Below are 20,064 nucleotides of genomic sequence, written 5' to 3'. Positions count from 1 at the left end.
AGAGTATAACAATATTGAGTGGAACAAAGATCATGGTTTATTTGTGTGACTCTAAGCCTTTGCCAGGTCATCCTTTTTGACTCATAACCAATTAATAAACCCATGTAGGACTATGGGATGTATCACCAAGAAAGAGGGAGGCATGAGATCACATAATTAATCAGTAGCAATAAACTATGCCAGATCATAATGAAGACTACCAAAAAAAAAACTAGAACAGCAAAGGAAGAAAACAGAAGTATGTGATTAAGTTTTCTTTATTCTATAAAATGTTGAATTAAAATGTGAGGACAGTGGCCATTTGGTTCAGAGATTCATTTCTAACCCTGTCAACCTAGGATACCTTTGGGAGGAAGTCAGCCTTCACCAATCATGGTAGATTCTAAAATTAATATTCCATAATTTGAAGATAAAATGCTACAAGTAGACTTAAGGCAACAAGGTCAACTCAACTCAAGGTCAAGTTTAACTCAAGGTTAAAGAAAGGGTTAAGAATTCTGCAGATCCAAGAGGTTTAAAATAAATTAGCTTGTGGAAGAGGGGCAAAGGTTAAATAACATTCAGAGACAGTGTCCAAGCTTTATGCTTTAAGATTGAGCTAGGATGCTGTTTAACAGAAAGTCTTGAATCACTGAAGTTCATTAATTATTTTGACTCGAGGCACAACGGTAATAATGCAGGATCTGGAAGTCAGAACATCTGAGTTCAAATCTAGTCTTGGAAGCTTACTAGCTGTGGTATTCTATGCCAAGTGTATGAGCCATAGTTTTTTCATCTATAAAATGCGCATGATAATAGAACCTACCTACCCAGGTGGTTGGATGATACAATACTTGTAAAGTGCTTCGGAAACCTTGAAGCACTACATAAATAATTAACTATATAAACTGCCTCAGCTATAAGGATTTGATACTGACCATCATAAGGATATATCTGCATATTAGTAAGCCAGTGAGGCGAATGCGATGAATGTCTGGGCAAACACTGTCATTTCCCATCACATCCCTTCCCTTCATCCCAGAAAGTGAATTAGTTCTGACCAAGAGACTTAGGGATGCAGATCAGAATCCTGGTGCACAGAGGTGATTAAGCTAGCCTATAATTCATTTTCAGTCCTGAGGACTGGTTCCAAGACTTATCTGGGAATTTGGGTTGGTTCTAAAGACAGATTCAGAGACCTAATTTAGTCCAGCATTCCTGGACCTTATTTCAAACATTCCATTATACCACCCAAATCCTTAAGGACATTCACCAACCAGCCTCTAGGGGATGGAAAATGACATTTTTTTAAGAGCAGACAGCACTCTCACATTTGACCAAGTAGTAAGGGTTGGTGGTGTTCAAGAGGCCACTCAAGTTGCTCCATAAGGATGAGAAGAATAGGAATCTTTTTATTTTAAAATGAATGGAATTCTTTTAAGAATTTCCTTGGCAAGGAAGAGTGTCATTCTGCAGCAAGCATAAAAATTATAATGATGTCATTCAGTAGTTTAAATAATTTCCAGATGGACACTTGCCAGCCAGAATAAAATAAACTACAAAGGTCAAGGGCACCATGATTCCAAAGAAATAAGAACTATCTCCTTACCTCTATCAACACTCATTCTCCAGAGTTCAAGTAGAAGGAAAAGATGTATTTTCAGACTGTGAAACCAATGCACACAATTTGGAAAAAACAAACAACAAAAAACCCCAGAACAAAAACCACAACTGAATCAGAAAATTTCATTTTTAAAGACAGACATGATTTTGGTTAGGCTATGGTCAGCCAGCCGATAAACATTTAAAAAGCATTAACTGTGTGCCAGGCCTGGCGTTAAGTGTATTAGCAATTATTTAATGCACGCAAACTGGGTTGTTTTGTTATGTGTGGATTAAATATACTGACTCTGCTGCTCACTGGCTAACACATTAAAATTACATAACTATTGCAAAAATGTAGCTGAAACTGGGTCATTTCAATTAATTATATTTCAAGATCTTAAATTTCCCTTTCTGCAGTCAACTTCCAAATCTTTTTATAAAGGCTGCCTGCTTTCTGGGTTACCTGTGTGGATCCTGGAAGTCTTTTCTCCCTCTGCCTCATCTATCATCCTCTTAGGCAGAATTTTCCAGGCTGGGCAGTTAAGTTATGTTTATTTCTTCCACCTGCCATGGCTGCAAATGTGCTGAACTGGGCAACTTTTCTCCAGACAGGAGGGCAGAAGTGGAGACAGATTTTGTGCCATTTCCCTGATCAATTATTTTACGAACTCAAACTCTAGGCTTGGTTTCCCTGTTGGATCATTAGCAAAGACAAGAGATGTTTTAGTCATTGTGTTATATTCTGAATCCCTTTTCAAGATCTTTGGATGTAGTTGAAGTGACCTATTTTCTCCCTGCCCCTACCCCAATCCATGCCATGGTTGTCCCACAGATAACTGAATTATCTACATTAGGTGTGACTTTGAGTAATGAGACTATAGCTGGGTGACTTCTGCAGAGTCTGTAAAGACACAGAGAACATGGGGTGGGGTGAGGTGGGATAGAAGGCTGAACTGGCCAACAGTTACTGAAATACAGAAATTAATTTACAATATCCCACTGCTTAGGAGCTTTTATACACCAGCAATATGAATTTATATTTAAAATATACACAAAATCAAATAGGCTAAACATTCATTTTTCAAAGAAAATAACACCATCTTTGATAACTTGACAGATAAAATCTGAAATAATTTTGTAAGAAGCAGAATTAATGTAGGAAAAAAATAAAACACGTTTGACAATATCATGTTTATAATGGAACAATTCATTGAGCTTTTGTAAACATAATTTTTTAAAGCGATAGTTACTTTTCTAAAAATCCCATGATTATCTATAGGACTTGTGATTTCATTGGTATAGGGGAGCCCCCAGGTAAGGAAACTCCCTCTGCTAATGCAGTTCAGCATTTCTTCTCTGAAATTCATAATGTCAGAACCTGGAGTTCAGAGGTTTGCGGACAGACTTCAAGGGGTTTATGAACTTTGAATGAGGAAAAAAAACACCCATATCTTTGTTTTCACTAACCTCTGTTAAATTAGAGGTAGCTTAGTCGATAGAATGTTGGGCTTGAAGTCAGAAAGGCCTGAGTTCAAATCCAGCTTCAGACACTTACTAGTTGTGTGACTCTGGGCAAGTCACTTAACCTGTATTCACCTAAATCCATTGGAGAAGGAAATAGCAACCCACTCCAGTATCCTTGCCAAGAAAACTCTATGGACAGTATGATCTACTGGGTTGCACAGAGTTGGACATGACGATTACAAACTTCATTTTTTTTTCTGAGGAGGGGTCCATAGGCTTCACCAGTCTGCCAAAGGTATCTGCGACACATGTAAGGCAGTTGCTCAGAGCAATGAAAAGTCAGGTGATTTGCTTAGCCTTACAGAGTCCAGAATGTGTTAAGAGAAGGTCTTCTTAACTATTTTTGTGACATGAACCCTTTTGGCAGGCAGGTAAAATCTATAGATCCGCTTCTCAGAGTACTGTTTGTTTCAAATACACACACACACACACACACACACACACATACATGCACACAGTAGGATTGCAAAGGAAACCAATTATATTGAAATATAACTATCAAATATGAAAAAATTCATAGACCCCAAGGTAAAGACTTCTCCACCCAATAACTTCTTATCTCTTGTTTTCAAGGCCTAGATGCACTGCACAGTTTGCTAGAGGAATAACTGGGATGTCCAAGCCTCCTCTCTGAAGAATCTGGTGTCTGATTTGGAGCGAAAATGTTGTGGGTAAAACTGTCAGCTTCCAGCACACATGTCTGAATAGTCTAGGTTTTAATCATAGCAAAGAGATCCTCCCAACAGAAATCAAAACACATTGGAAGGAAACGCAATGCAGTTTTCCTGTAGTCAGTGAGAAACGCAATTATCCAACAACCTGGAGCAGCCAAGACCCACAATGAAAAACAAAACCAAACAAAACAAAGCTAAACCAACAACCTGAGCAGACAAAATAAATGCCACAAAAACTCATCTGACATCTTTACTCCCAGAAGGGGGCCTTAGCCACAGGAACTTTTTATTATTTTATACCCACTAACTCCATTGAATTTGGTTATTACCACATAAGCAGCATTAAAACGACTCTGCTTACAGAACGGAATACTGACATTCCCAAGATAAGAAATCAACATTCTGGCATCATCAGACACAGAGTGTGGTCATTTAATGTAGGGTCAGCAAACAGTCCTATCCACTTCAATGGACCCCAAGGCAAACAGTACAAGTGAGATACATAATCAGAGAGGCAGTGTGGGATAGTAGGGGGCTGAACTTGAGTTATGGACCGGCTTCCAACTCCAGCTGTGTGACTCTGGCTGGGAACGTCATTTACCCTCTCTTGACCTCAGTTTCCTCATCTCTAAAATGGGGATACTAATAATTAGCTGTAGCACCTTCTTCAGAGAGTTGCGAAGCTTGAAGGAGGTAATATATGCAAAGTGCTCTGAAAACTTAAAAAGTATTATACTTATATCAGGTATATATTTTGAGAAGGTAGGGAAGTATGTAATATATTTGAGAAAAAATTTCCATCTAAAATGGTTTTTAAAAATCTGCGATTAAGACAAAACCTCAGCCATATAGAATATCTGGCTGCCTAGAATGACTCCTTATTTTGGGGTTCCCATTAGACATATAATTTGCTATATAATGTTTGCATTTATTTGGATGATCTCTCTGTGGATGTTAAGTAGAGACAGAATGACTTACACAATTAGAGAAGTTTGTGGGTCAGCCTCATTAAGAACAAAATGTCTGACAAGAATGAAACGTATTTGGATAGGTTTCTATGTTATATAAGTAAATGCTGGAAAGTTGCTAGTTAAGAATTTATTTTTCAAAGTTCCTAGTTCTAGAACCTTGTTTTCATATTGCACCTGGAAGTTTACAGAACTCCTTCCTTCATAAGTCACTTGTCCAAAAGTGGGGATAGTGAGATAGCTTTTGAGCCTCTGTGTTTCTGGCAGGTCTCTAAGATCATGAGAAAGTGCCACCCTGTATTGATGGAGGGAATTTCCTCACTCAGGAAGTCCCTATGCCAATGAAATCATAAGCCTAATCCCTAACCATCCTCCTTATCCAGAAATCTCACCTGCCTAGGTCCTAAGAAAGAACAAGAAAGTACACAAAAAGGGTTGGAATGCCCAAAACAGATAGCAGGAAGGCCAAAACCTACTTTCTCTACTCAGTAGGACTCATACATAGCACATTTAGTATTTGTTTAATACACAATCCCAACAAGGTCAGTTATATGTCTTCTAGTTCCATAGAGGAGAAAAAGCAGCATACAAGTATGTCATGTGAGTGGCTCCTACTAGGAGCAAGCAAGAACCATGTGACAAGCCTCAAGAAGAGAGAGCTGACAGCAGGTTAAGAGACATCAACAACCAGAAGAAGCAGATACACGTCCTCAGAAAGCATGTGGGTCCTTTTGTGTTGGGACAACAGGGTACACCTCGTTAGCACTTCAGCCCCATCTTACAGCAAATTATAGTAAGTGATGCCCCAAGTGATGGATAAGGGAAAGGTTTAACGATGATCTCTATGCTCTGTCTGAGAGGACGGAGACATGTAAAATCTTACGGTTATCAAGAATAGCTCAAACAACAGATCTGATACTGAAAAAGTTAATTATCTGAAAATTTTCCTTAAATATGGATGACCTCATTCTCCAGTGATTAAGGATAAATGAGGAATTACTGCACTTAAGACAAGGAGAAGATATGTAATTTCCATAAAACTTGTGAGGTGTGGCTTCATTTTAATAGTGAAATTATTTTGTGGGCCACTACTGACTTAAGCAAATACTATTTGGCATGGAATATATGTGTATACTTACAAAAGAGGTAAATTAGAAAAATGAGCTGATTTTCTATGACTGGTTCTTGGTTGTCATCCACGGCATTATGTCTCTAACTAATCCAAAAAAAAAAAATGTAACTGCATGTCAAATTAATCCTTCTTTCTTTTTCTAATTGCAATAATAATGACTTTAAAATATTTGAATTTAAATATTTCCATAAAGGTAGCCTGAAATTGGATTCAGAAGCTATATTTTTTCTCACTATTTCATGTAATTCTTTCCTTTTTCATTAAGAGATAATTTACCTTTAATTGCTTTAAGTACAAAGAAATCTTTGTGATTTATTTTACAGGTGTGTGTGTATATATGTATAGAGATGTGTGATGAAGTTAGATGTCATACACTATCATAACTCAAGTTTGAGAAAAGGAGTTTAATCATGAAGAATTTATCCAAATGTTGGAAAATAGTAGAGACCTCAAGAAAAATCCTTTTGTGGTAATAAAATTTCAAATCTGTAATTTTTAAGTGCCTGAAAGAATTATTAGTAATTTTTTATGTTTCCTAACAGACTTAGGTCCAGCGTTTAGTTCCTATAGAAACAATAAGAGATGCAATCATTAACACTTGGGTTTAATGACTTCTCATTCTAGAATTCCTACTTAAGAAATACAGTGACTAGCCAAAGAACATAAGGTTAGAAACTCAGGGTCTAAGAAAATCTATTTGTGGGTATGTAAGAATTTTAGTAAGAACTGAATGGGCAATACACAGCATGCTCACTGACTTCAGATTCATTTTTTATACTGACTTTTTAATTGTGGGAAAGTTAATAAAAATTTGGTGAGCAAAAATGTTTTTGACATTGAGCAAGTTATCTAACTTCTGCAATTAGAATCACATAAATTAAAGAGGAAAAATTCTTGGGTTTTTTGGACAGTACAACCACGGATTGTGTGATGGAACGGAGGTGGTGGCTCTAGAGTCCAGGGATCTGAGTTCCAAATCTGGCTCTGCCTCTTACTTTCTGGGTGACCTTGGGCAAATTACACAACTGCTGTGGGAGCCAGTGCCCTCAATACAAAACTGAGGGGGTTGGTCTAGAGGAGTTTGAAGAATCATTTCCCAAATCTATGATCCTTTGGTCTTAAGGAACTTCTATTGAATGAGACTAGAAGAAAAGCTATCACCTTTCCTGATGGATGAAGTAGTTACATGACAGGTAAAAAGGTCTGGACATGTACTTTTAGAGAAAAATCCAATTTATTAAAAGAATCATTTATATTGAGACAAAGATGCCACTGATTCTAATGAAGTCTAATTTAAACATCTGCATGTTTCATTTACGGTTTGGTACAGATATATTCTGTGGCCAAGATTTATCTTTAGTTTTAGGGACACTGAAGAAATGCCATGTCTATAAAAATGACTGGGATGTCTTCTGTAGCAGAGGAGTCACCTTGTCAAGCCCGGATGGGTAGAAGCCTAAGTTTTATTCCTTCTATCCCCCTCTCCCCACCTAGGCAAATAATCACTGGAGAATGGATGATGGTCTAATATCCCTGTCCAATAATTTTAGCACCTGTAGTGGCCAATGGACTAGCTGGAATCCAAATAATAGAATGCAAATGAAAGCAGATAACTAGCCAAAATATTTCTGTTGTTTTCATCTACATGGTCTATGTAGGGGATACATGGTAAAGTGAAACAGAATTAATGTTAAATCAGAGAAGCATGAACAAGAGCTACTATCAGAGAAGATGATATTCACATGTAATTGAAATTATTTTAAAAGATGAGAGATCAATCTTGGAAACTGTGCAAAAGAATAAAAAAAATTATGAAAATCAAATAACTTTCCAAGATCTCATATCATAGCTGCAACAAATAACATTTTCACATGAAAATCTTTAAGGGTGAATAAAAAGGGCCAAGTAGGAAAGTCCAAAACTCTTGATTAATTTTTCTGAGGATATTCCACAACTGAAACAAAACCATGTCTAGACAAACAGCAGAGGAAACAGGGACAGTAATATTAAGGATGCTTTTCCTAAAGTTAGGCTTTTCTAATACCTTGTACCACAAGGAAACAAATGCTGCTAATAAAGAAAATGACAAACATTGAAAACCAAGAGAGAAAAGCAAATAATTTATATAGGAACATATGATGACACAATACAAAGAGGACATCTTTCTCTTAAATTTCATTAAATATTTTTTAAAGAAAATAATACAACAGGCTCCCAGATACACACTCATATTGATTTCCTAATGGGTCCCAGAATTTTGGCCAAAACAAACGTTTACTCTTCATGCAAGTATTAGGATCTCAACCATCCATGTAGAACACTATGTCAACTTTTGGAAATCATCACCCCGGCATGGAAGATTTCTTCACTTAAATAGTTAAGATACCAGAACCTGAGATTTCATGAAACTCAAAGATAATCCATCCTATACCATAACACCTTTAAATCTAGGGAAGAACAAAACTGGATAGCCAATACAAAGCAAATCAAAGAAATGACATCACCAAGAGAACAATCAAGAGGTTTTTCAACCCAACGTTACAATTAAAAACCCACCATGGTCATTTACCCATCTGAAAATTGGCTAATCAATACACACGTAGAAAGAAACGTGAGGAACCACCAGAGCGGCACTCCAACCCCAGATCCTCGGACACATGAGTTCTATGGATGGTTGAATATTTCTATTTAAACCTGTACTCTTGTTTTAGGGTTGTAACACACTAAAAACTTACAGATGACTTGCCGTGATCACACATACACTGAAGTCACTAAGTGTAAAGGTAGTAGTGAAGTGGCAAAGAAGGCATCAGAGCAAATATTCATGTTCTTTCAATGTGATTCCAATGACCTTTTTCAACAGCAAATTCAGGCCAGACCTGGGAAATACACATTTCGTATTCTAAGCGATAAACTGACAAAATCTTGAAATCATCTCCACGGTATCGGTCAAAGTCATAACAATAAAATAGTAGTTTCCTCTAGGGAGACCTTGCATGTTCTCACAAATGCAAGAAAAAGGAAACATGCTCCCAGTGTGCCATTTAAGAGTAAATAATTTAGAGCAGCTTTCCCAACTATGATTTTCTCCATGAAGCCTTAAAAAGTAAACCCCTTACATTCATCATCCCTTTTAATGGAACACTTGGAACTTCTTTATCCAGCTGAGAAGCTAAGACAACATTTCACAGGTGCTGAGAATTACACTCCTTCCTTTTCTACACTGGTTTCTTTGTCTGTGCTTTCTTCGACCTCATTTTCGTTTTCTTGTCTCATTTGCTGTTCTCCTCCTTCGTTTTCCTCCTCTGTCTCGCTGTCTTCAAAAGTCTGTTCCTCCATTTTGGTGAATGTGAGAGATCTTGCAGCCACTTGAGTGGCAAGCCCAGAAGTGAGGCTGAAATCCGGTGCCGGGTGGAGGCGTGCCAGCCTCTCCCGGATGGAGGCCTGTACAGAGTCACTGAGTGCTGGCGGAAGAGTCTCTGCACCAGCCTCAGGGAGATGCTCCGACCCGCCTTCACTCTCACACTGGTAACACGTTTTCTCTTCAGCCTCGGCCAAGAAGCCTTCCTTCACAGCACTGTCTTTATTTTGACATTCTGAAGGACCATCACATAAATACTCAGTTCTACTTATTTCATTGTCATTTGGGGTAGGATTGAGTTCACTAGTTCCCTCTTGAGGGTCACTTTCACTTTTATGACCGTCCTTTTCCTTATTTGAATTCACAGATGATTCTGAATTATTTATAGGTTCCATTGGTTCTACAGGAGACAAGGGTTTCATCACAGCTTAAAAGAAAAAAAAGAAAAAATAACTAAGGCAATCTCTTAATGATTGAGGGACTGGGCATACTAAACGCAAGATCTGAGTCTGAATCATAACTTCTCTTAAACAACAAAAAATTCAAGTTAAGCAAAATAAAGAATTTTTGGTGAAATGGTGAAAATTATAAAAGCCAGAAACCTTTATAAGCAATGGATAGGAAAATAAATGAATTAAGCAGATGACTCGGATTTTAGAGAGATTAGAGATATGATGTGGCCCAATTCTGAAACTATTTGAAACTATATTCTCTTTTGTTTAAAAAAATAGCATGGCGTTTCCTAATTATGTATCAGAAATAGGCCTGATATAATAATTTGGAAAACACTAATCTCTCAAATTAATATATATTTTGTATATTAAAACACAGCATGGTAAAGATGCAAACAGATAAGTCAGTGAGTGACCTAACAAGTCCCTGGTGAAAACAAGGCATGTCTATGCATAGCACTAAATCCTACCCTACTCATTCTAAACCAATGAAAAACAGAAATATTAAAGAAATAAAATCTGCATTCAAGATCAGCCACCGTACAAAGCACAATGCATATATATGATGGATATCCATACGGCAGGAGGAGTTGTCCTTGCAAGGGAAATGGAGCTTTTTTAGGCCCTCTCGATGTTAGTAGGTAGTGGGTCCCATTGCCAGCACCAGGGGGCTTGCCAGGCAGTCTCTCCTCCCAGCGGGAGGGGGTTAGTACAATACGATCTAATGGAGCATGGCTGAAGACAAAAATAACGCGCTTCTTGAAGAACTGGAGTCTATTAACTTTTTTTGTGCAAAGCAAATGTCCATTTCCAAAAAACATCCCTAAGCTGCAGTCGTTTCACTAGAGCAGCAACAACACAGAAAAAAATGCCAACAGCAGGCTCCCGGCTGGAATTCCCCTTTCTAATTCCATTCGGACTTCACCCCTGTAAGCAGAGATGAGAATAACTCTGGAAGCAATTCATGGCACTAGCAGGTTGTTTTTTCTACTTCCATTACTCGGTTTCCATATGCTAAACAAAAGAATGTTATACTTTCAAATGCAAATAAACATCAACAGCACATGCTTAAAAATGACAATTTTAGCTATGGCTTTTACTATTATGGCAGCAAGATAGTACAAGCTAAGTGTTCCAAAATGCAGAGAAAAAGCTGATGTAAGGTGATGGATTAAGCTATTTTTACACTTCATGGCAGCCCTGATGAGCCATTTCAATACTGTACCAGTTTATTAGGCTACTGAACTGTTAGGGGTAAGAAAGGTGTGGGCATGGCAGGGAGGGAGGAGGAGGGGTGCGCCACAGCTCACCTTCAGAAAGATGAAAAGTCCTCTGACAGGCTCACCCTCCACCTCAGAGTCTATCCCTTCTTCCTTCCTCCTGGCCAAGGCTAACCTTCCCACCTGAGCTGGGATCCTCTTTAGTGCTTTCTAGGACCTAATTTCACCAATCATTCCTCTATCCTTAACCTCTCTCTGTGGGATCTTTTATTTACTAAATAAATGTTTAGGTTGTTTCTCCAAAGAACTTCTACTAACCCTGCCAGCATCCCCCCTTAAATGACCATTCTTCCCATTCAAATCTCTTGAAAAAGTATAAACAGTGAGCACAGAACATTTCTGTTGTATTCCCTTATTCTTCAAACCTGGCTTCCATCTCCCATCTCTATAGTGAATCTATCTGTTCTCCTGAAAGTCACCAATCATTACCTTATGGACATAACCCATTGGTCCTCAAAGTGTAGTTCTGCAAGATCAAAACTATTTATTTACTTTTTTATACTAAGATTTGAATTAATTTTTCAAATGAATTAATTTTAATTCCAAAGAGTTTTAATTTTGGATATGATCTATGTTGATAGATATAATTCACATACACAAAGGAGTCCTCAAACATTTTTAAGAGTATAAAGGGATCCCAAGGCCAAAAGGTACAAGGATGGACACTTTCTGCAGATTTCCTTCTCCTTCCATGTTCTGCACTATCACAGCTGCCCAATCTTCTAGAATGAGGAATATCTATGGTACTTCTATCCCTTCCAGCCTACTTCCTCCTGCAGACATGCCTTCACTCCTAACTGTGGGTGCTCTTACATGTTCAGAACTCAGTGCTCTTATCTTCTCTCTTCACACTCCCTCATCTATTCCTATGGTTTCAACTCTCATGTCCATACAGATGATGCCACAATCTATACCTCCAGCCTGAACCTCACTACACTTTTCAAAGGTTTGTTGGACAGTTCCATTTGGATGTCCTACCAGTACTTAAGTCTCAGCTCAGACAAAACTGAATTGCATTGTATTTCTACAAAACCTGCTTCCCTTCCTAAAAGAAGGAACCCTTTTTGCTACTGGTACCCAAATTCTCTGGGTCAAAAGACTTGAATCTTTGAAGTTTGTCAGATTGTAAATTTGTTTTTTAGTCATCTCAGGACCTAGTACAGTGTCTTGTACATAATGTGTCCTCAAACAATGTCCACTGAATTAAGTGATCAGACATCTTTGATTCCTCCAGTTCCTTGGCAATGTCTTCTCTGGATCCGTTCCTTCCTTACTGGTTCCAAAGCCACTCCCTTCCCCAAGTCTCTTTTAGTCTCATTAATCTTCCTACCTGTGTGGTCTCCCTATTCTGATCAGTCACATGTCACAGCCAGAGTAATCACAGCTCTGGCCATACTGTTCTCAGGCTCAAAAATGTTCAGTGGTTTCCCATTATCTAACCAAGCACAACAAGGTCTTCCCAAATATGGCCCTATCATCTCTAACCAGCCTTCTCCCCCGAGGCTCTCCCCTAGTTCTACCAAACTAGGCTACTCACTGTTCCCCAAACATGCTCCAGATGGACTCCCCACTGCGCTTTTTGCTCGTCTTCCCTCTGAATGGCCAAGGAAGAAGCCTGCCCCCCCCAAGACTTCCAATTCTGGTCCCTCAGATCTTATTTCTCCAGGAAAGCCCATCTTAAAAGTTATTTCACTTTTGGAGCCTTCCATGAGGAGACATTTTCTCTCTTACTCCGAAGCCTTCTCACAAGTACTTTGTGTCTCTGTCATCTACTTTAGGCCTTCAGTCTCATAATACAGTGATCTGTGCACTTGTCTCATTCCCCTGTGGAGTGTAGGTGCCTTCCTTGAAGGCAGGAACTTACTCATCTCGTATCTCCAGCAGCACTGAGCATAGTGTTTTACCTATAGATGCTTGGAAAATATATGAACTGAATTAATAAGGTGAGAATCTGTATAAAAAGGTGGCTAGGTTTGGATTCTGAGGATGTGGGTTAAGATTTTGGCTCTGAGATCCACGACTCGAGTTGTTTTGGTGAAGTCACAGGACCTTTTTACAGGCCCGATATGTTAGAGGGGAACCAGATGATCTGGGATTTCTTTCCAGTTCTATACTTGTGATGCTACAACTTATGGAGGAGAACCAAGGAAGGACTGAAGATTTTGGAGTAGGGGCATGATATGGTGAAGATGTCATTTAAGGAAGAGAGAGGTCTGGCGACGTGATGCATGGTAGGGTTGAGGAGGAACCCAGGCACAAGTTAATCAGGACCTGGTCTAAGGCAGGGAGAATAGGAACAGAAAGCCATGATACAAGAGGCACTTCAGGGGGAAAACTCATTGGTTTTGGTGACCTAGATGGAAAATTAAGGAGGCAGGAAGAAGGAAAAGATTATGGGATCCCAGAATCAGAAGACTCCCAAGGTTTTGAGCTTGGGAAATTGGAAAAATAGTAATGTTATTAGTGGACACAAAAAATTCAGAAGGGGGACTTTAGTGGACTTTCCATTCAGTATGAGGACTCTCCATGATTCAGAAAAAAGGTAAAAAGGTGACAGCTTTCAGACTCTCTATAGATATTCTAAAGTGACAGGGGAAGTATCATTTCTGCCTCTGCAAACATTCACAGCAAAGTCTCAGCTGCAGACAGGATATTTGAGGCTATATGAATAAATTTCTTCACAATTTTGGTTGGGGAAGAAAAAATTACAGTTAAGTCAATTCTCTTGCAGATGAGGGTGTGGGGATGGCATGAATGGAGTCCTCTGACCATAGGCTGCTGTCATGAATCACACATGTGATGTCAGAGATCTGGTCTCAATGGTAAACTGGATTAAGACCATGCATCTAATACTACAGACAATTACCGTAACACATGGAAGCCATACCGGATTCAAGACCTCATATTCATGCCTATACCTGAAAACTCAGTTAGAGCACTTAAAAATCTACAATTCAATGCCTGACTCATAGACAAAATCATTTCTTAAGAATGAGAGTAAATAGTGAAACCATGTCCACTTGAGTTACATATATTACCATAAAACTACTTTTTCTTAACTGGTCATTATAATAGTGCTTATATATATATTTACTGTTAGATCACCAAACTAAGGTCATATATCACCAAAGAGACTATAGCTAAGTAAAGAGAAGGTGGCATAGTACAAAAACAGTCTGACAAATTCAAATAACTTTTAAAATTGAAATCTTACCATGATCGCTAAATAGAAGCTGCTTCCATTTTTGCCTCTCTGATTCCGAGGCTTTAAATCCTAACACTGATTTTAATTCTTGTAATACTCTTTTAGACTCTTCCCGCTCTCGCTCCCGTCTCTCTCTGTCTTCTTGAGACAAATAATAAAAATCGTCCCTTCTGAAATTGCTGTCCACGTCTGTATCCTCCACATAAGCTTCCAGTTCCTGCAAATACACACAAATGCACTTTACACCAAAGAAGCAATTGTTATACTCCAAGTAAGCAATCTTTGTACTCACATTAGGCTCACTTAATTTCAGTTTTGTGTTTTAAAAAGACGGATAAGCATACACCCCCACAACAATGAGGGCTTGCTCTGCAGTTCTGATCATTAAGGAACAATTTGGAGGACGATAATATTTATCAGCACAGGACTGCAGACTTTCTTCTGGAATACTTAATAGGCAAGAGCCTTGTCTTTTATTATGATTATCCCTTTGTTAAGGGGACTTATTATGTGAAGTTAGATTCAATCAAATAGCTGCACCTGAGGAACTAAAGGGCTTGGTAAACTGGAAAAATCTGTCCTCGAGGCCACAGGGTCCTCACCCCTGGGCAAGGCCAAACAGAAAAAGAGCTGTGGTAGACATTTTAACAGCTTTAGCTGCAATCCTCTGCTTGGATGCCATCCTACCTAGAGGCATGCTGAAGGTTACCCAAACCAAATGTATAATCACCAAGAGGTATGACAACAGCAGGAAAGCACTCAAGATTTGGTTAGCTTTTCCCTTAACCCATCTTTAAAGCTTTAGAAATTCATTTAGAGGAAACAAAACTGAATGCCAAATTACATTCACAAAAAACCCCCCATCTATTTTATACTTAAAATTAACTGCAACTATAGAGAAATTTTTATCTAATAATTTTCCATTATTTTGGAGGGTTTCTTTGAGACCTATTGAGGTGAAGACTTAACTTCAAAAACAGACCAGTTAACTATACTGACGTAGTAAACTCAACATCCCTGTGGGAACTGTGGAGCTCAAAAGCAAAGGGGTTGGGCCTGGCTCATGATGCTACAGGAGCCCTGCCGTGGTGCACCGTTCAAGTGTGCAAGTTCATCTACTTGGCCATGGCCACTGAGCCCACAGACAGACAAAGGGGCTGCACCCAGGTGGTCTTGCCTCCAAAGTCTGCGTTTGCCCAGGACATCCCAGTGCCTCTCTGGGGGTAATGACACAGTTTTAACAGCTGTGCTGGGGAAGAAATGGATTCTGGCTTTCTATATTCAGTCTCTTAATGAGCACAGATGTCTTTGTTTCTTACCTGCTCTTCAGGTATTGGGTCCTTGTCCTCGATATGTAGTGCAGGCTGTGGCAAAGGAACTGTGGCACAGTGTGGGGTTTCGCATGCTACTTCAGGTTTGCCTTCAGAAGGGCAAATGAGGAAAAGAAATAGGTCATTTGGAATCTGGGGTACTGCTGATGACAGTCCTGGGGCAATCCTACGGATCAAAATTCATCTCCTCAAAAAAGACCATGGACACGGAAACTGTCAACCACATGGCATGCGTTGTGTACGGGAAACTTCCTCTCTTTTACGATTTGGTGGAATACCTGCAAGCTCAAACAGTCAGCGCTGTTTGGAACAATCATGGGCATAACATTCTAAAATATTTACGCCTCCTGGAAGGCTAGAAAGGGCTAGAAAAAAGGATTCTGCTCCATGTCTCTTCCCACAAAGTCCCCTTCTTCCAATAACTGTGATAGATTGGTCATTTCAGGAGCACTCTCTCCACCAAATAAAAACAGCAATCCTCTATGTCTTTGTGCAATTCTGGCCTGTAAGTTAATATATTTGGAAAGTGCTTAGCACAGTTTCAGGTATATAGTAGGTGCTTAATAAATGCATATTCCCTTATTTCCATCCTATCAGAGGATATAGTCAACCTGCTGGAACATCTGATCCCTTACCCAGAGAGTGAATAGCATGTTCAGAAGCTTTACTGATCAATACCTTCCAAACAGCAACAAGGTATGCCTGCACTGATTAAACTAGCTTAATTAATGCTTAATACGGGGTTTGTGTCTTATAAGAGGGTAGTTTACAAAATGTTTGCTACTACATATCATTAGCAATTACATATACATTTCATAGAAAAGGTGACAAATTTCCAACTCTCTACTGTACTCTCACAAGAATTAGCAAGCAGATTTGGTAAGAAGCTTTTAGGAAATATTCAAGACCATCTTGTTTACCTGGAGTGCAGAATAACTGACCCAAAGAAACAGGCAATGCTAAGAGATTTACTTGGTCTCCAGTTTACTTTTCTACATTCCATCTTCAATGTTTATGAATTGAGCTACGATTACCTGAGGTTTCTTAAAGATGGAACAGGGATCAAAGACATGATAACTCCTAAGTATACACAAGGTTCAACATGTTAATGTTTCAGATCAAATTTTAATTTCCTTCTGCCAACATTAACTGGCCATTCCAGCACTTCTTAAAATGGCTGGTTGTTTCCCATGTGTTTTGAGTGACCAAAAAGGGAGTTTATTCTACTTAATTTTTTTGATGATAAGAAATGTGCCACTCCATGGGGAGATTTTGATGGCAAATCACCTTTGAGGGAAATCCAAACCAAAACTTCCAAATGAGCTCATTCTGAGATAAGAGAAGTAGGGATAAAGAAAATGATAACAAAGGAGTCCAGTCATACTATTTGGCAGTGCAAAAAGTGCTTTGTCTGAGTAACAAAATGATGACCCATTTGTTAATGTTCATATTTGAGTTACTCATTATGGGTCAAGTAGGTTATTTCCAACATGGGGTAAAACCTTTTGTTCCACTGCAGAGTTACATAAAAATTTTGTAGAAATTACTAATAAAAAGTAAGTAATGAAAAAGCTGCAATGTAAAAAATGTATAACTTTTTAAAAATATGGCAGAAAAAAATTTCCAATATAAACTGTCTATCCACATAAAATGACTGGAGCTTACCAGAGTAAAGAGAAATTCTTCTTAGACGGATTTAAAAAGTTAGAAGAAAAATGGAAAACCACTGCTATCTATAAAATGTCTTCTACACTAGACATTACTCTAAATAACTGAGTAGCATGACCATTTTTTCTAGTAATAATTTTTAAATATTTAAAAATATCTTAGCAATAAAAATATTGGAAATTTTTGACTTCTGATGAGGTAAAATAGAGCATGGTCGCTTCTTGGGGGTGGGGGCCATTATTCATTCATCTTTGCTTGTAGAACACCTTTCAGAAAATGGGTGTTCAGGACATACTTGTTGATTCAGTGTGATTTTAGCAGGACAAACATAGTATGTTTATTGAAGTAGGAGACCCACCACCATATTAACTGTGCAAGGTAACATATTAAATAGGAAGTAAGGGGAGGCGTGTTTTTATTGAATGCTGTAAGAAGTAAGAAAGTAAGAGAAACAAGCATGTTTGACCATGAAAGAATTCCAAGTCTTCAACTTAGAGGATAGTAAAATGTATGAGATACTAATTAAAACTAACACAAGTACTTAAACATACTATTTGTTTCAAAACTCTAAGATCAGATTGTCCTGAGAATGTAAAAAATGTCTGCCAAGCTCCCAGGTTTATAGCTTGGGGGAAAAAAATATATGTGTATAAGTTTGCAAATAAATGTTTTATAAAAATATATGAAAGAATGTTCTATAAAAGTTGTAATACACTCACTAACCCACCTTTTCCATTGTTCACCGCGGCAGTACTGGTACCTACACTCTAAATAAGAACTAAACGTTTCAAAAAAATAAATATATATTTTCTGGACATCAAATTACATAGCACTTAAATTAAGCCAGATTTTCAGTTACATCTGTTTGTAACAAATTGTTTCTGCGGACTGACAGTATCAAACCATAATTACAGGGTCTCTCCACCCTCTATGACTTCAGCACCTACCTACTACCAAACCTCTCCCCTAAAGAACTTGCTAAAGGTCCTAGAAATCTCATCACAAACTCAGTGAACCTTTCATAAGCACTTACTACCTGTAAGGCATGTAAAGCAACAAACAGTCCTTACCCAAGAGAGAAGTCATTTTTTAAGATTATGCCATCTTTATCTTCCCATCCTCCCCCACTCTCCCCAGATCAGAATGCTAATGTTAACATGAATACATATGTACCATTATTACAAGAGCAGAAAGATGAGCTTTAAGAGAGAGGACCATGGCCTGGCAAATTGTGAAAGTGACAGAATGGAACCACAGCTCAAGATGCTTGGGAGTTGGGCACTTGAGAGTCCAAAGGGGAGAAGATTAGAAAGGCACAGGACAGATATTCCCTATGTTCACAATTTTGCTTAGGAATGGTCCTGGATCAAATTTTGAGAAAGAAAAGATGATGATGCATCAAATTAGATGTACTAAATTATTGAAGATAATAAAAGATTAGAGCACAGATAATAAATGATTTTCTAATATTGAAAATGTCATGGTAACAATGTTTTTTTACTATAATAAACTAAAGTGGATGTGTGTGTCCTTCATTGCCGAAGAAGACTATGCCATCAGAGAAATAATGACATGACTTGCACTTGACTTTGTTTTGAGTGAGGGAGGGCTTATGCAGGTCACCAGCCTCACTTCTCCCCTAGAACCATCTGAATCCAGTGACCAGATATTCATCAGGATGCCTGGAGATGACCCAGGATGAGGTAATTGGGATTAAGTAACTTGCCCAAGGTCACACAGCTAGTGTGTCAAGTGTCTGAGGTGAGATTTGAACTCAGGTCCTCCTGACTCCTGCACTGGTGCTCTATCCACTGCACCACCTAGCTGTCCCAAACTAAAGTGGATATTAAGTAACTGAAGATATGAAGATGAAAAGGTAGATTAACCTTAAAAACTCACGGCTATTTTTCACTCCACATTATCTATTTAATTCAATAAGCAGTTAATAATCTTTAAGGGCAGTTAGGTGGCACAGTGGATAAAGTGCTGGGCTTGGAGTCAGAAAGACTCTTCTTCCTGAGTTCAAATGTGACCACGCTAGCTGTGTGACTTTGGTAAGTCACTTCACTCTGTTCGCCTCAGTTTCTCATCTGTAAAATGAGCTGGAGAAGGAAATGACAAACCACTCCAGGATCCTTGCCAAGAAAACCCCAAAATGAGGTAATGAAAAGTCAGATATGACTGAAAACGACTGAACAACAACAACAACATGACGGCAAAAATGTTTTTCACTTATTATATATACATAGTTTATACATATATTATGTATATATAATATTATATTATATATTTGTACTGCGGAAGTAAAATTAATAAAAATGGTTTTCCAAAGGGAAAAGTAAAGGTCCCAATGTTATCTCTGGCCATCTGCTGACAGATGAATGAGTATACTGACCTTGTACACCAAAGGCATTCTAGCTTCTACAGAACATAATCAAAAGTTCTAGGACTAGGGCAAATCAATATATTTCATAATGAAAATTTTTAGGCATGCTCTGAGCAAATGACAAACTTGTGCCTTAAGGGAGATATGGTTTACTAATAATATTTTGGATGTAAACTAAAATTGCAATCCTGAAACATCAAGATATTAGTTTCCTGTTACAAATTTATAAAAGTTTTTCTGACTAAAAGTTTATTCAGTTTGATGAAGCATTGAACCTAGGTGACACTGAATTACTTTCAGACAAACTGATTATGAGGAAGGATGATAAAATCTTGACTAGTCTTTTTTTTTTTCTGACTAGTCTTAATAGTCACTGAGAAAAGTGAGCCATCACGGGTCACATGGGTCAGACCAAAATTCATGCGAACTGATGATGAGTCATTCTAACGGAAGCACTGCTTTGAGGACAAAGTTCTTTGTTTACAAATCAATCACTTGT

At 38.2% G+C, this 20,064-nt stretch overlaps 2 protein-coding genes across 9 annotated transcripts in view; one reads left to right on the top strand and one right to left on the bottom strand.

Moving 5' to 3' along the window:
- Nucleotides 1-6,370, top strand: part of LOC140534508 (uncharacterized protein C3orf20-like) — a 49,429-nt gene extending 43,059 nt beyond the window's left edge. The window contains exons 7-8 of one of the 4 annotated variants that reach the window (XR_011977347.1): nt 3,682-5,543; nt 6,206-6,370. Coding sequence is in view for 3 of the 4 variants with exons in the window: in XM_072655611.1 (XP_072511712.1) it covers nt 3,682-3,742 (61 nt within the window). In the remaining variant the exon portion in view is untranslated. Of the gene's footprint in view, nt 1-3,681 lie in introns of all 4 variants that reach the window. The other 3 variants (XM_072655611.1, XM_072655612.1, XM_072655613.1) reach the window with 3 other exon arrangements.
- Nucleotides 1-20,064, bottom strand: part of VEZT (vezatin, adherens junctions transmembrane protein) — a 110,909-nt gene that overhangs the window by 23,261 nt on the left and 67,584 nt on the right. For 2 of the 5 annotated variants that reach the window (XM_072655603.1, XM_072655604.1), the window contains exons 10-12: nt 15,500-15,600; nt 14,190-14,397; nt 7,990-9,670 (exon numbers count right to left, since the gene is read on the bottom strand). In XM_072655603.1, coding sequence (XP_072511704.1) covers nt 9,084-9,670; nt 14,190-14,397; nt 15,500-15,600 — 896 coding nt within the window. In that variant the 3' untranslated portion in view covers nt 7,990-9,083. The other 3 variants (XM_072655606.1, XM_072655607.1, XM_072655605.1) reach the window with 2 other exon arrangements.

This window comes from Notamacropus eugenii, chromosome 3 (assembly GCF_028372415.1).
Source record: "Notamacropus eugenii isolate mMacEug1 chromosome 3, mMacEug1.pri_v2, whole genome shotgun sequence".
In the NCBI taxonomy this organism is placed as follows: domain Eukaryota; kingdom Metazoa; phylum Chordata; class Mammalia; order Diprotodontia; family Macropodidae; genus Notamacropus; species Notamacropus eugenii.
The sequence above is the reverse complement of the archived record's forward strand: the minus strand, read 5'-3'. Positions and strand labels throughout refer to the sequence as shown.